This window comes from Artemia franciscana, unplaced genomic scaffold (assembly GCF_032884065.1).
Source record: "Artemia franciscana unplaced genomic scaffold, ASM3288406v1 PGA_scaffold_23, whole genome shotgun sequence".
Classification (NCBI taxonomy): domain Eukaryota; kingdom Metazoa; phylum Arthropoda; class Branchiopoda; order Anostraca; family Artemiidae; genus Artemia; species Artemia franciscana.
Genome location: NW_027062649.1, coordinates 1,533,355 through 1,549,877, shown reverse-complemented (window position 1 = coordinate 1,549,877; position 16,523 = coordinate 1,533,355). Strand labels below are relative to the sequence as shown.

General features: G+C 34.2%; 1 protein-coding gene across 1 annotated transcript in view; it reads left to right on the top strand.

The window, feature by feature from the left end:
• Nucleotides 1–2,936: 2,936 nt before the first annotated feature.
• LOC136041436 (calcium release-activated calcium channel protein 1-like) overlaps nucleotides 2,937–16,523 on the top strand; it is a 39,387-nt gene continuing 25,800 nt past the window's right edge. Inside the window, exon 1 of the mRNA XM_065726105.1 lies at nucleotides 2,937–3,063. Within this exon, the coding sequence (XP_065582177.1) occupies nucleotides 3,059–3,063 (5 nt within the window). The 5' untranslated portion in view covers nucleotides 2,937–3,058. The remainder of the gene's footprint in view (nucleotides 3,064–16,523) is intronic.

The following is a 16,523-nucleotide window of genomic DNA, read 5'->3' as shown; positions in this document are numbered from 1 at the left end:
TTTTAAAAAGACAATATACTATATAAGTCAGTGGCAGGAATCTCTTCCCATAAATTTGAGCAAATTTGCCGTATGACTTTTTTTTTATTGCTATTGGTAACTAGACTACACTACGAAACATATACGATAAACACATTGAATTTAAGATTAGCTATCTAAGGCCCGAATACAGTCAATTCTATTTTGTATGACGGATATGCTGACCTCCTCTCCCACCCAAAAAAACAATAAGACAAACCGTGCAATGCCAAACAACATAAAATTAAAATATGTTGTAATCTTATCATTTGCTAGAAAAACAAAAATAAAACTTATATCAAAGAACCCGTCAGAATGTAGCCTTTAAACAGTAATAACTCAGGCAATACTTTCCAACAATCAAATTTAATGCAACAGTTCAATTTTTTTTTTACTTTTTTTAACAAATAAAGCGCATCGATATTGATTCGCTATTGAATAACACGTTGGATTATTTGACGCCATAGTGCCACCACAGGTAAAGAAATTCATGTCACCATAAAACCATTTATGTTGTTTGTACCTTGTTTTAAACCTTATTTCAACACTAAAGAAACGAGCAGCCCAAAATAAAAACAGGATCCCATTTAACCTTTTGAATTGGCTTTAGCTTAGAAGCATATCAAACAGTTCGTGGTAACAAACTATAGTAAGGAGCGATCCGGCTCAATAGTAACCAAAACTCTAAAAAACGGAATTTTGTTACCCATAGCTACATCAAAAGAATCACATTTTCATGCTGATTTTAAGTTTGTAAGTTTCATCAAGTTTAGTCTTACCCACCAAAAGTTACGAGCCTGAGAAAGTTTGCCTTATTTTGGAAAATAGGGGAAAACACACCCTAAAAGTCATAGAATCTTAACGAAGATTACACCATCACATTGAACGTATCATACAACCCTACTGTACACGTTTCAAGCTCCTATCTACAAAAATGTGGAATTTTGAATTTTTTGCCAGAAGGCAGATCATGGATGCCTGCTCATTTGTTTTTTTGTTGTTGTTTTTTTTTTCCAGTGGTGATCGTAACGACCCAGTAGTCCTAGAATATTGCGAGAGGGCTAATTCTAATGGGAATGTAAAGTTCTAATGCCCTTTTTAAGTGACCAAAAAATTGAAGGACACCTTGGCCCCCTCACACACCAATTATTTTCCAAAAGCCACCTAATAAAAATTCTGAGATAGCCATTTTATTTTGCATAGTCTAAAAACCTTATAACTTTGTCTTTGGGTACGACTTATTCAACCACAGTCCCCGTGGGAGGGGCTGCAAGTTACAAACTTTGACCAGTGCTTATATATAGTAATGGTTATTGGGAAGTCTACAGACGTTTTCAGGGGAATTTTTTGGCTGAAGGGTGTTGAGAAGAGGGAGATATGCTTGGGGAACTTTTCCATGGAGGAATTTGTCATGGGGGAAGAAAATTTACATGAAGGGAGCGCAGGATTTTCTAGCATTATAAAAAAAAAACAATGAAAAAATAAATATGAAGAAGTTTTGGATTGGGGAATGTAAGGAGAAGCATTAAAACTAAAAACGAACAGAAATTATTACGCATATGAGGGGTTCACCTCCTCTTAGTACCTCGCTCTTTACGCTAAAGTATTTTTAGTAATTTCAGCTATTTAATCTACTTCCTTTGTGATTCAGCGGTCATTCTTAAGGAATTGGGACAAAATTTAAGCTTTATTGTAAAGAGCGAGGTACTGACGAGGGGGTAAACCCCCTCATATACATAATAAAAACAAACGAATACGGAAGTTCGTTGTGTCAGCTAATTCGTAAGTTACGTATATCTTTTACTAATAAAAATGTCCTTAAAAAAATAAAAGCTCTAGTTGCTTTTTTAAGTAACCACAAAATTGAGGGGGCAAACTAGGCCTCCTCCCCCACTCTCTGTTCTCCAAAACTATTCGACCAAAACTATGAGAAAACCATTTAGCCAAAACAAATGAATATGTAAATTTGGTTTTAAATATGTATCTGCGGAGAGCCAAAACCAAAACATGCATTAAATCAAAAACGTTCCGAAATTAAATAAAAAAAAACAAATTTTTTTAACTGAAAGTAAGTAGCGACATTAAAACTTATAATGAACAGAAATTACTTCGTATACGAAAGGGTCTTCTCCGTCCTCAACGCCCCGCTCTTTACGCTAAAGTTTGACAATTTCTCTCAACTCTACTTTTTAAATCAGTAAAAACTTTAGCGTAAAGAGTGGGGTGTTGAGAAGGGAGCAGCCCCTTTCATATACGTAGTAATTTCTGTCCGTTTTAAGTTTTAATGTCGCTTCTTACTTTCAGTTTTAAAAAAATGTGTTTTTTTTTATTTAATTTTAACCAAAACGAAGGTTTCCACAACACGACAAGATATGCTCTGGTTCATAAAAAAAAAAAAAAAAAAAATAAAGAAAACATTGTGTCCACATCTTTCTTGTTTAACTAGTGCTAGTGCACTGCCTAGGATCTTATTTTTAGAGGAAGCACCTGTGATGACTCAAATTCAATTTTTTTCAACATTTGGATTCCAATTCTTAATGTTGTTTTTGGCATTTTTTCGAGATCAAATTATTTGATCTCAAAAAGAAATTTGACATCAAAATTATTTCCGACTTCAATTCCTAATTTTTTAAAGCATTTCTAATTTTGCCCTCACTGGTTATCCGGGTCTCAAACCCAGAGCATGTGTCTTTAAGTCAAGGGCATGTCACACATGGGAACTCTTACTTAAAGATAAAAGCGTAAAAATTTCAAATTCAAAACAAAGCTTTGATTTTTATCTAAAAGCAGACTTTGGTCGGGTATTTTTTTCAAAATATTCAGGGTTTTTGTGCGAACCGTATAAGAATACAAATTTTAGATTGAGTCAAATTATGCAATTAGCAAACAGGTGAGAATATTAATAGCGTAAATAAAAGGCCGACTTAAATTCTATAAATTTTTCATAACCGAATCTTTTTTGTTTTTGTTTGCACAAACAGTTGGATTATTTAAACAATATAGATGAATTAAGCACCAATTGGACTTATTTAAGTGAATAATGGCGTAAGTTGATAATTATAAGAGAATATAATAAATATTATAGTAAAATGGTTTAAAAAGGAAAGTATATTGAGGATGTGGGACTATTTAAGCCATTAAATCCTAAAATATCCTTTTGGCTGAATTTTTCGTCTAATGTTTCTGTTTTGGTCATTCTGACAAATTTTGTCCCGTCAGTCTTCTCCCCCAAAAGTCTTAAACTTGCGAATATACAACATTCTTTGCTGTCCCATTGTCTGTGCATATAAATTGATTGTCAGATTTACTGACTCTTGAACATGCAACATATAATTGTCCATGGGAAATACAATCCGTATTCAGATCTATACCTCATTATTCTAATGACGGGTCCCTGTGTCCCGGTCGTCATTTATATTCCCTGTGTCCCGGTCGTCATTTGTGTCCCGGTGTCCCAGTTTGTAATTTCTCTTTGAGTGTCCCGGTCGTCATTTATATTCCCTGTGTCCTGGTGTCCCGGTCGTCATTTGTGTCCCGGTGTCCCGGTCTGTAATTTCTCTTCGAAAATCCCTGTGTCCGGGTCGTCATTTATATATCTTCCCTGTGCCCCCGGCGTCCCCGTTGTAGTTGTGTCGCTGTGTCCCGGTCGTCATTTATATTCCCTGTGTCCCGGTCGTGATTTGTGTCCCGGTGTCCCAGTCTGTAATTTCTCTTTGAGGTTCCCGGTCGTCATTTATATTCCCTGTGTCCTTGTGTCCCTGTCGTCATTTGTGTCCCGGTGTCCCGGTCTGTAATTTCATCAGTTGACAAACATGACGTCAGTCTACAAACAACTTCATGACGCATACAGCTCAATCCTTATAATGATGTCAGTCAACAAATATGACGTCAGTCGACACACAAACATGGCGTCACTCGACAGACATAACACACATACAACTTATTTTTATATATATAGATAATATCTGTTGGAAGGCTCAAAACAGGGGAATCTACAGCTGCAGTTACTATAAATGATGATTTTTTGTAACCAAAACCTGAACTATCAAACGGGATAAGGTGTGAAAATCGACAGCCTGGACCATCAATTGCGACAGCACCAATCTGGGCAGCTAAAGCAAAGGTCATTGCTCTGAAGTAATCAAAACCCAAAAATGTGTCAAAAAGGAAAAATGAAGAACAAAGATCCGAGGGGTTATAAGATAAACAAAAAACGACAATTGCGTGTCAAAAATAAAATGAAGAACAAAGACACACGTAGTTAGAAGACATGCAACACCGAGCAAGTGAGGGAGTAAAAACTGAAAATGAAAAAAAAAACACATGTGGTTAGAAGAAATGTAACACCAAACACATGAGCAAATCAATGAAAATCAGCCTGGACAGCTAGAGTTAAAACCTGTCAAAACTGAAAATGATAGCGATGATGATTGGGTTTGGGATTTTGATTTGGATAAGGTCATCAATGCCTACCAGATTTTAGTTAAAAAAACAAAGTTTTGGCAATATGTTTATCATAGTGACGAAAGACAAGTCAAGGTAAAACAAACCAAACAACTTAAAAGTGATACCGATAATAAAAAAACAACGACGTTGAAAGGACTATCGTTTCAGTTGCAACGGACAGTTGCAACGTCTTTTCCACAAAAATAATAATTTAGTGCTTCTGCTCAAAACAGCAATCGAATTGATGCCTACTGATACGCAACTATCAATGAAGTGGCAATCGGTTGTGGTCGGTGATTTGTATATGACGTCAAACGTTTTGTATATGACGCAATTCTCTTAGAAACTGTTATTAAGCTTTTCATCTACATAACTAATGGTAACCCCTTGTAATATTGTTTAGCATCATCACTATGAATCAATATAAAGTATACGTTAAAACTAGCATATACAACTTTGGAAATCATATTCCTACCAGTTCCTGATTTTAAATATAAAACTTGTTTTGGTGCTTCATGCTTCACCAGTTCAGGGTATAGTCCAATATTCCAGTTTTTGTAGTCGATGTGTGAACTAATGATAGTACTGCTGCCCAAATTCCCCATTATTTTATCAGTTTCCAACTCAAAAACAATGAATCCAAATCCTCATAATGTATTTCTACCTCCCCCTTCCCAAGCCATTGCATTTTAGCCACATTGTAGAAAAATTCAAAAATAACTCCTTAAATATTTCTAGAGCCCACGGCTGTGCTCTTGCTTAGCATGCCGTTCCTTTTTTCTGATACAAAAGCACCATTTTCCAGCTTATGTATTTCAACGCTGTAGAATTGAGATGCACAATTTTTAGTGCAATTTCATCCGGACTAGCCAAAACATCACACCTGCTGTGATTATAGATCCACTTACACATCTTTTCAAAAGCTGAACTTAAAATCAGTCTAAATATTTCATTTATAATCGTTTATTTAGGAATAAGTCTATAATTTTTTCATTTATAGCTTTTAATTGAATCTACGTGCTTTGTGAAACTTAGTAACTTTGACGCCATTTAAAATCATTTATTTCTGGAGAACATGATTCATGGAAGTATGAAAATGATTCACAGCAATAGGTAATGAGTGGGCAATAAGTTTCTGTTTTGATGGCATCCTATGAATCCCGGATGCATTACGGAGCCAGGGAACAATTGTAGGAGCTCAAAGATTCTACAGTCAAAAGTTTGTTTAAATAGAGGAAAAATGTAATCTTTTACTAAATTGTATAATTTGACAGGGAATTCACTATCCACTTCAAAAATCACACCCACAGTTAAATTCCCATCAACAGTAGCTATGGAAGAAATTCAGGGACAAAGAAGTCGTTTACTCATTTGTAGTTACCCCATGGTAGAGAATAATGTTATATTGCAATTGGATAGAGTGAATCCATATCTAAAAAACTACATCTGACTCTTCAGAAGGATTCCTACGACATATACATAGACATAGACATTTTTTTTATTTTCATCCAAAACATATAAATTAAGCAAAGAATTTACCATTAACGGCCACTCTTAAGACAAAAGATTCCTGACTGTGGCCGCAATTCTAACCGCCATGAATCTGCTCAATCATTTCTTCAAACGATTTTGAAGAAAGGAAAAAATTCTTGGGGGGGGGTTAAAAAAATTAATATTAAATACTAAATAAATAAATACCCTTTCCTCTTATCACACTTCTCTCCTTTTTAAAAAATGGAATTTAACCATTCTCTTGAATAATGCCAGACTTACTGCCACTCTGACCGATTCTGGAAGGTCATTCCAGACGCTGACACCTATGTTCCTGAGAAAAAATCCTGCTCTCGTTGTATTTCTTCTCTTGTGGGTCAAATCCTCCGAATTCCTGGTATTGCTCAGGATTAGAGGGAGATCATTTACATAGATAAGGAATAACAGTGGTCCAAGTATGGACCCTTGAGGAACCCCCACAGCATTAGATAGATTTTCCTCATCTGAAATGTAGCCATTTGCATCCAATAATTATTTTCTGTCCTTGAGGTAAGATTTAATTAGGAGACTCGCTTGTCCTCTAACACCGCAATTATGTAGCATATATAGTAAAATTTTATGAGAATTAGTGTCGAAAGCTTTTTTTATGTCAAACAAATATTATTGCAGGTTGCAGACATTTATCCAGGGCATCATTCAAAAACTTGATTAGCTTTAATATTGCATGTTCTGTAGAGTATGAAGACTTGAAAAAATTTGTTTTATTCAAAAACTGTTCAACCTGTTATACATACACTTTTCAATAACTTTGCTAAAAGGGGACAAAATGGAAATAGGTGGATAATTGGATGGATCTTGCTTGTTTCTTCCTTTATGTAGGGGAATAACTCGAGCGGTTTTCATCACTTCAGGGAAGGATCTATGTTTGAAGCATAGATTGACCAGATGAACCAGCACTTGAGCATAGCATCCAATGGTTTGTTTCAGTAGATAAGTAGATGAGCGATCAGTTCCTTCACAGTGTCCGTTATTCATGATTTTTACCAGATTCTTGAGTTGCACTTCAGTCACGGGAGAGAGAAATGTAGAAGAAACGAAGGGAAATGGTAAAAAGTTGCAAAATCCAGATTCCACATACAAGCAGTCATTCAAATTACTGTTTACGATGGCCTCTCCAATCCTAGAAAATTACTGGCTCATTTCCTCGGCTACCTTTTGCTTACCATTAACTGCTGATCCATCCGATACATTCATTGATTCGGGAATCCCTTGACTTTTGCTTTTGTTAAGACACTTGTTAATTATTGTCGAGGTCTTTTTTGGAGATCCTTCAGCTTCGAGAAATAGTTTATCAAAATGAATCTTCTTCGCCTTGTAAGATGGTTTTTATAAGATGTGAATGTAGTTTCATTATTTGATGTGGGACAATTTATGCATTCAGTGTAAAGTCGATTTTTTTTTTCCTCAATACTATTAAGCAAGCCTCTTGTTATCCATGGCTTTACAGGCACCTGGTACTTTTTACAACTTTTCTTTACAAGAGGGCAAGTTTCATTTAAAGCATTCTGAAATGTTTCAGCAAACGACCTGGATTCAAATTCAACGTCATCCGACTCCAAGCACTGCGAACAATCAGTACAAAGTAACTTGGCATTTAATAACTTAACCGAACCTTGACCCATCCTTCCAGATTGTTTCATTTGATCCTATTCACCGGAATACTGGAAAAAGTCGCTCGTAACAATAAGATGATCAGACACATCCGTAAGTATAACGTCACACGAACCAACATGGAAAACTACAACTTGATTATCAATAATAGATGCATTTTGATTTGTAACCCGAGTTGGAATCCAGAAGGATGGAATAAAGCCAGCAGCCAATGATGTAGTAAGGAAGTCTGTAGCCAGAGTACTCGAAGGCGCAGAAGTACTGGAGTCGTGACTTACTAAAGAAGTGTCAATGTTAAAGTCTCCCATGAGAATGATTTTTCTTTTCTTGGAACTGACCATCTTAGCAAATTCTTCAAATATATCCAAAAATTTCCTTGTGCTAGAACTAGGAGGGCGGTAGGACATGCATAAGAGAACCTCCTTAGATGCTATGGTGACTTCGATAACAAGAAAATGAACAGAATTTCCTCATATAGAGAGTCAAAATCTTTAATTTCTTCAAAATGCAAAGAAGTATGGATGTAGAATGCAAGTCCTCCTTTCTGATTATTCAAACTGTTTTTCTGAAGTATTTGGTATCCTTGAATATTTGCCGCATTCAGGGTATTTGCATTCAAAAAAGTCTCATAAAGCCCCATAACTCCTATCCCATTACCAGGAAGGAACGTAGATAAAAAATCTAGGCTAGAAAGCACCCCACAACTATTCCAACTCGCAAGTCTAAAAAGGCCATTATTAACAGGAATAATTTCTCCAGGTAAAAGATACCTGTTATGGGGTAAATTATCAACAAGAGGGTCTTGGGCTAGATCATCACCTATATTTATTGAATTTAATATTTTACTTAGCTCAGTAGAGTATCTCTCAAACCGTTTCAGTCTGTCAGACATATAAAAAAATTACTTAACAAAATAATTTGCTTTTAAATTACTTGCCAAATAGTATCCAAAAGCATGAGACATACTGAAAAGCGCGCAACATACCGGATCCTCTGGTGATGGACATAAATTCGAAAGTATCAAACGCTCAATGCCAAACTTTGGTGCTGTAAAAGGAGAAGCAGCAGAACAAGAACTTTGCATTTTTAAAGATAGATAGAAGCGAAAACATAAAAAGAAAGTACATTGAAACAAAACAAGAAACAGCAGAATAGGGCACATGGAAAACAAAATAACAATTCGCGGAGACAAACAATAAACTTTACTCGTCCAATGTAATTAACTGAAGATACTAAAACAAAGGGATGCTAATTAAACACGAGACCAAGAAGAAGTAGTAGAAACTTTTGTTTCAAGCCAAACATCAGTCCCTTTGTGGCGCGCACTGGAAGATACGATTTTAACTTTTGATTTCATTTCTTTCGCCACCCCAAGCAATTCACTTCTTCGAGAATTCAATACGGGTGACAGATCCGTACATATAACAATACCACTGAGTTTGCCAACTTTTGGCATAGTCAACTGCTTCTCTCTCACAGCCAACTGAGATCAAAACAGGCTTCGTTTGCTGTTTAGACTTGTTACCGCGTTGACGCAAATCAGTAATATTTGACGACCGAGGAGTGATGCGATAGCATTTCATCAGATTGATAGGTTCTGTGACTTCAAGTTTGTTTCTAATAAAGTTTGAAATTGAAACTTCAATCTTTTCAGAAATTTTTTCTTCGGGAAGCCCGTGAATGAGTAGATTAAGCTTTCTTTCTTTTACTTCAAAGGCTAGCAGCCGCTTTTCCAACAAATCTGATTGCGTTTTTTGGTCATCTAAGGCTAACTCATGCTCAGAAATTTTATGGTCGCAACACAGACTCGTCCTTTAGAATTTTAATTTCTGCCGAAATTAAGTGTAAAAATTTGAGCTTGTGCCATTTGGATTTTGTCCAACTTCTGATTGATTAGCTTCTTGAATTGCTCAAAGGACCACTGACATTGACTACTGACATTGTAAAATTTCAGCTATAATCGGCGAAGAATGAACAGTATTAGTCTTCCATTATTCTCTTCCGTACACAAAATAACAAGCACTTTTCGTGAATATGGGCAGGCCCACAATAGAAGTGGCAACATCGTTGAAAAGGTGGCCCAGTGGAACGGGAATTGCGGGACACGGTACACCTTTATAATTATATTCCAATGCCACTGAATTAAAGCCAAAGTTTGTTCAAATAACTCGTAAAAAGTTTACGATTTTCACAAATGGAAATAAATATTGTGTGGTCACCAGTGTTGACGCTTGCGATGGAGGAACTGCCCCTCTCCTGCTTGCAAATTAGGGCTACATTAATGTCTTATTATACCGCTTTACGTCTACACTCTTTGAATGCTCAAACATAATAATTTTTCTTAATCTGTTACAGTACTCAATGTCACTAGTTGTGCAATCCAATTAGATTCCGAGTTAAATCCAGTTTATTTCCTCACAGTTCAAAGACCAAATCAATACTGAATAGTAAGCTACGGAAAATAGCAAGTCAGGCTAAACAAGAATAATGTTTTGAGTAGTTCAATTCTTGAAATGTCTAAAAAAAACTTATCTTGGAATTATTGTACATTGTGGCTGAGATGCAATGACCAAGGAGGGGGAAGTGCCACTGTATTTTGAATATACAGACCCTTTGCTTTTGAATTTTAACTCCAACAATTTAACAGGGCATTTGGTATACGGTGATACCTCTAGTTTACTGATGGATATAAACAGGAATTTGAAAGTATACCCTGAACTAGTGGAACACATTGCACCACGCTAACTTAAACATTTAACATCAGAAACTAGGAGCAACGTAATTTCCAACGCTGTGTTTGCTAATCCAAAATTCTACTACATATTGCCTCAGAATGAGGAGGTTAAAAACGTTGCAAGGGGGTCTTCACTAAAAATGTTGATGAAAAGTCTCATGTGAGAGCGTATGACAGTTTAAGAATGAAGTGTGAAAATAATAAAACCTCAATTGCAAATACCACGTCGCAATCCGTTCTCTGTAATAATTAAATAGAACAAACTAGTTTTTTTTTAACTGAAAGTAAGGAACGACATTAAAACTTAAAACGAACAGAAATCACTCCGTATATGAAATATACGGAGTCAGGAAATCACTCCTCGCTCTTTACGCTAAAGTTTGACTCTTTGCCACAATTCTACTTTTTAAAACAATTGAAACTTTAGCGTAAAGAGCGAGGGATTGCGGAGGGGACAACCCATTTCATATACGGAGTGATTTCAGTTCGTTTTAAGCTTTAATGTCGCTCCTTACTTTCATTTCAAAAAACTAGTTTTTTATGTTTAATTTCAGAACGTTTTTGAATTAATGCATGTTTGATTTTGGCTCTCCGCACATAAATTATTAAAATGAAATTTGTATATTATTTTTTTTTTGCTAAATGGCTTTCTCTTATTTTTGATCAGACGATTTTGAGAAATAAGGGGTGGGGAAGGAGGCCTAGTTGCCCTCCGATTTTTCGGCTACTTAAAAAGGCTACTAGAACTTTTAATTTTTAACGAACATTTTTATTAGTAAAAAATATGCGCAACTTAAGAATTAACTTACGTAACAAACTTTTATATTCTTATATTTTTATTATGTATACGAGGAGGTTTGTACCCTCGTTAACACCTTGCTCTTTACACTAAGTCGTAAGTTTTGTCCCAATTCTTTAAGAATGTTCCCTGAATCAAAAAGGCCGTAGAATAAATAGGTGAAATTACTAAAAATACTTTCGCATAAAGAGCGAGGTATTTATCTCCTCCTAAATACCTCTCTCTTTATGCTTAAGTAATTTTAGAACCCCTCATGTGCGTAATAATCTCTGTTCGTTTTAAGTTTCAATGCTATTCCTTACTTTCAATTGAAAAAAAGTTTTCATGTTTATTTTTTCACTGTTTTTTTATAGTAATGCTAGTAAATCCTGCACCCTTTTCATTGAATTTTTCTTCCCCCATGACATATTCCTCCAAGGAAAGATCCTCCCACATAGTCCCCTCCACTCAACCCCACCCCCAAACCAAAAAAAAATCCCGCTGAAAACGTCTGTACACTTCCCAATAACCATTAGTATATGTAAACACTGGTTAAAGTTTGTAACTTGCAGCCCCTTCCCCAGGAATTGTGGGGGAGTAAGTCATTCCCAAAGACATAGTTATTATGGTTTTCGACTATGCGGAACAAAATAGCTATCTCAAAATTTTGATCCGTTGACTGTGGGAAAAAATGAGCGTAGGAGGGGGCCTAGGTGCCTTCCAATTTTTTTGGTCACTAAAAAAGGGCACTAGAACTTTTCATTTTCGTTGGAATGAGCCCTCTTAGGACACTCTAGGACCACTTGGTTGATACGATGACCCCTGGGGAAAAAACAAAAACAAACAAACAAATAAACACGCACCCGCGATTTGTCTTCTGGCAAAAAATACGAAATTCCACATTTTTGTAGATAGGAGATTGAAATTTTTGCTATAGGATTCTCTGATACACCGAATGCGATAGTGTGATTTTCGTTAAGATTCTATGACTTTTAGAAGGTGTCTCCCCCTATTTTCCAAAATAAGACAAATATTCTCAGGCTCTTAACTTTTGATGACAAAGACTAAATTTAATAAAATTTATATATTTAGAATTAGCATAAAAATTCGGTTCTTTTGATGTATCTTTTAGCATCAAAATTCCGTTTTTTAGAGTTTCGTTTACTCTTGAGCCGGGTCGCTCCTTACTACAGTTCGTTACCACGAACTGTTTGGAAAGCCATACTATCGAAATTGATAAAAGTTCAATGTCAAGAATATCTGATAACCTGTAAGTGTGTAAGAAGGGTGGGTATTATTTAGTATTAGACCATGGCATGGGCGTAAAATCTGCGTTAAATAGATTAAGTGTTTTTAAGTGAATTTTAAAGTAGCGTAATATTATCCCTTTTGACTACTGCGAATCGAAATTTTGTATTTATTTTATAAACGGAATTTTCGGTCAGAGAGATATTTTTCTTTAGGTTGATTTTTTAGTTTTGGGTAAGATATTATATTTGAGTTTATAGTCCATTTTTACCTGATGAATCTCTAAGGTTTATGCATAGTTATTCCTTGTCTATTATTTAATTATAAAGTGTTTAATACCTTCCTCTGTCAGATGATATTGAATTTAATATTTTTTCTGTAAATATATTGTGCAAAAATATATTTATTACCAAATGTATATAAATCAAATGGTTGTTTTCTTTACTTGACTATAATTACTTATTGCCATACAATAAACAAAAATGTAAGTCAGTTATATGCAAAACAATAATTAAATTTTTTAATATCACAAAATTTTCAAGAAAAAAAAATCTATGTCCTGAAAAAAACTAAGCTCAAAAATTTTATTTATATGCAAATCAAAAGTTTTCGGTTCCCCAAAAAAATTTAAAATACAATCTTTTTCTGGGGGAGGGAGATGGGAACTTGGAATGAAAACTAAACTTCTTCAAATTTAAAATAAATTAGATTTGCCTCAGGGAACTAGCTCCAAGAAGTTCTTCCAGGCTTTTTTTTTACACTAATATAAAATTTGAATATTACTCTTTACTTTCCCCTGAAGGACCAAGATCAAATTACTGAGTTTATTTAAATCAGAATTAATCACCTATTCTCTCTCAAAAGTTGCATCTCGCTCCAATCCAACCATGGTTATTGATTATTGACTTTTCATAATATTTATAACCCTTTTTTACCTGAGGTGATGTAAGTCTCCAAGTTTTTTATCATATTAATTAATAAATATACGGGCCAACTAAGGTTTCACTGACTTTTTTTTCGAACTATCTTGGAAAGGTGCCAGGTAGGGTATGCATTTGATTCTGATACCACACAAAAAAATGAAATACATTAGATGTATTATCCATATATATATATATATATATATATATATATATATATATATATATATATCTATCTATATATATAAAAATAAGTTGTCTGTCTGTGGATGTGTGGATCAGGTGACGTCACCTGAAAAAACTGGATCAGGTGACGTCAAAACTGAAAAAACTAAAAAAAGGCAAAAACTACAAAAAAAACTAAAAACTAATAAAAAAAAATAAAAAAGCTAAAAAACTAAAAAAACTAAAAAAAGGCAAAAACTACAAAAAAAAACTAAAAACTAATAAAAAAAATAAAAAAGCTAAAAAACTAAAAAAACTAAAAAAACTAAAAAAAGGTAAAAAACTAAAAAAACTAAAAACTAAAAAAAACTAAAAAAAAAGGAAAAAACTGAAAAATAAGCTAAAATAAAGGTAAAAACCAATAAAAAACTAAAAAAAAAACTGAAAAAACTAAAAAAAGGCAAAAACTACAAAAAAAACTAAAAACTAATAAAAAAAGTAAAAAAGCTAAAAAACTAAAAAAACTAAAAAAACTAAAAAAAGGTAAAAAACTAAAAAAAATAAAAAATAAAAAAAAACTAAAAAAAAGGAAAAAACTGAAAAATAAGCTAAAATAAAGGTAAAAACCAATAAAAAACTAAAAAGAAAAAAAGGAAAAAACTAAAAAAAATTTTCATCTAAAAAACTAAAAAAAACTAAAAAAGGTAAAAACTAAAAGAACTAAAAAAGAAAAAAATAAATGACGAAACTCAAAGAGAAAGCGACCAGGACAAAAGGAATGTTCGATTAGCAATCAACAAAGCACCGGGACACAGGGAGTATAAATGACGACCAGGACATAAGTAAAAAAAAAAATTAACAAAACTAAAAAGAAGGTAAAAACTACAAAAAAACTAAAAAGAAAAAAAAACTAAAAACTAATAAAAAAACTAAAAAATCTAAAAATCTAAATAAACTAAAAAAGAAAAAAAAAGTAAAAAAATAAAGGAGAAAAACAAAACTAAAAAACGAATGTATATACAGACCGGTACACCGGGATGCAAATGACGACCGGGACACAGGGAATATAAATGACGACCGGGACACAGGGACACAACTACAACGGGGACACCGGGGGAAACAGGGGGATATAAATGACGACCGGGACAAAAAAACTAAAAAGAAAAAAAACTAAAAACTAATAAAAAAACTAAAAAATCTAAAAATCTAAATAAGCTAAAAAAGAAAAAAAAAGGAAAAAAATAAAGGAGAAAAACAAAACTAAAAAACGAATGTATATACAGACCGGGACACCGGGATACAAATGACAACCGGGACACAGGGAATATAAATGACGACCGGGACACAGGGACACAACTACAACGGGGACACCGGGGGAAACAGGGGGATGTAAATGACGACCGGGACACCGGGACAGGGAATGGTCGATTAGCAATCACCATCAACAAAGCTCAAGGGCAATCATTAGAATCATGAGGTATAGATCTGAATACAGATTGTTTTCCCATGGACCATTATATGTTGCATGTTCAAGAGTCGGTAAACCTGACAATCTATTTATATGCAAAGACAATGGGACAGCAAAGAATGTTGTATATTCGCAAGTTTTACGTAGTTAAAACCATATATATATATATATATATATATATATATATATATATATATATATATATATATATATATATATATATATATATATATATATATATATATATATATATATATATATATATATATATATATATATATCTATCTATATTCACAGGTGGGACATAGGGACACAACTACAATGGCGCGTAACTATTATGGCGCGTAACGACTTACGCGCGCGGGGGGGCTTGGGGGGGGGGCGCGAAGCGCCCCCACCAACTAGGTGTTGGGGTGGCGCGAAGCGCCACCCCAACAGCTAGTATATATATATATATATATATATATATATATATATATATATATATATATATATATATATATATATATATATATATAAATATATATATATATATATATATATATATATATATATATATATATATATATATATATATATATATATATATATATATATATATATATATATATATATATATATATATATATATATATATATATATATATATATATATATATATATATATATATATATATATATATATATATATATATATATATATACTAGCTGTTGAGGTGGCGCTTCGCGCCACCCCAACACCTAGTTGGTGGGGGTGCTTCACGCCCCCCAAGCCCCCCCGCGCGCGCAAGTCTTTACGTGCCATATTAGTTACGCGCCATTGTAGTTGTGTCCCTGTGTCCCACCTGTGAATATATATATATATATATATATATATATATATATATATATATATATATATATATATATATATATATATATATATATATATATATATATATATATATATATATATATATATATATTTTTAACTACGTAAAACTTGCGAATGTACAACATTCTTGGCTGTCCCATTGTCTGTGCATATAAATAGATTGTCAAGTTTACCGACTCTTGAACATGCAACATATAATTGTCCTTGGGAAAAACAATCTGTATTCAGATCTATACCTCATTATTCTAATGATTGCCCTTGAGCTTTGTTGATGGTGATTTCTAATCGAACATTCCCTGTGTCCCTGTCGTCATTTATATATCCCCCTGTGCCCCCGGCGTCCCCGTTGTTGTTGTTTCCCTGTGTCCCGGTCGTCATTTGTGTCCCGATGTGCCAGTCTGTAATTTCTCTTTGAGTGTCGCGGTCGTCATTTATATTCCCTGTGTCCCGGTCGTCTTTTTTGTCCCGGTCGTCATTTGTGTTCCGGTGTCCCGGTCTGTAATTTCTCTTTGAGTGTCCTGGTCGTCATTTATATTCCCTGTGTCCCGGTCGTCATTTGTGTCGCGGTGCTTTGTTGATGGTGATTGCTAATCGAACATTCCTTGTGTCCCGGTCGCTTTCTCTTTGAGTGTCCCGGTCGTCATTTATATTCCCAATATAACGGTGTCCCGGTCGTCATTTGTGTCCTGATGTCCCGGTTTGTAATTTCG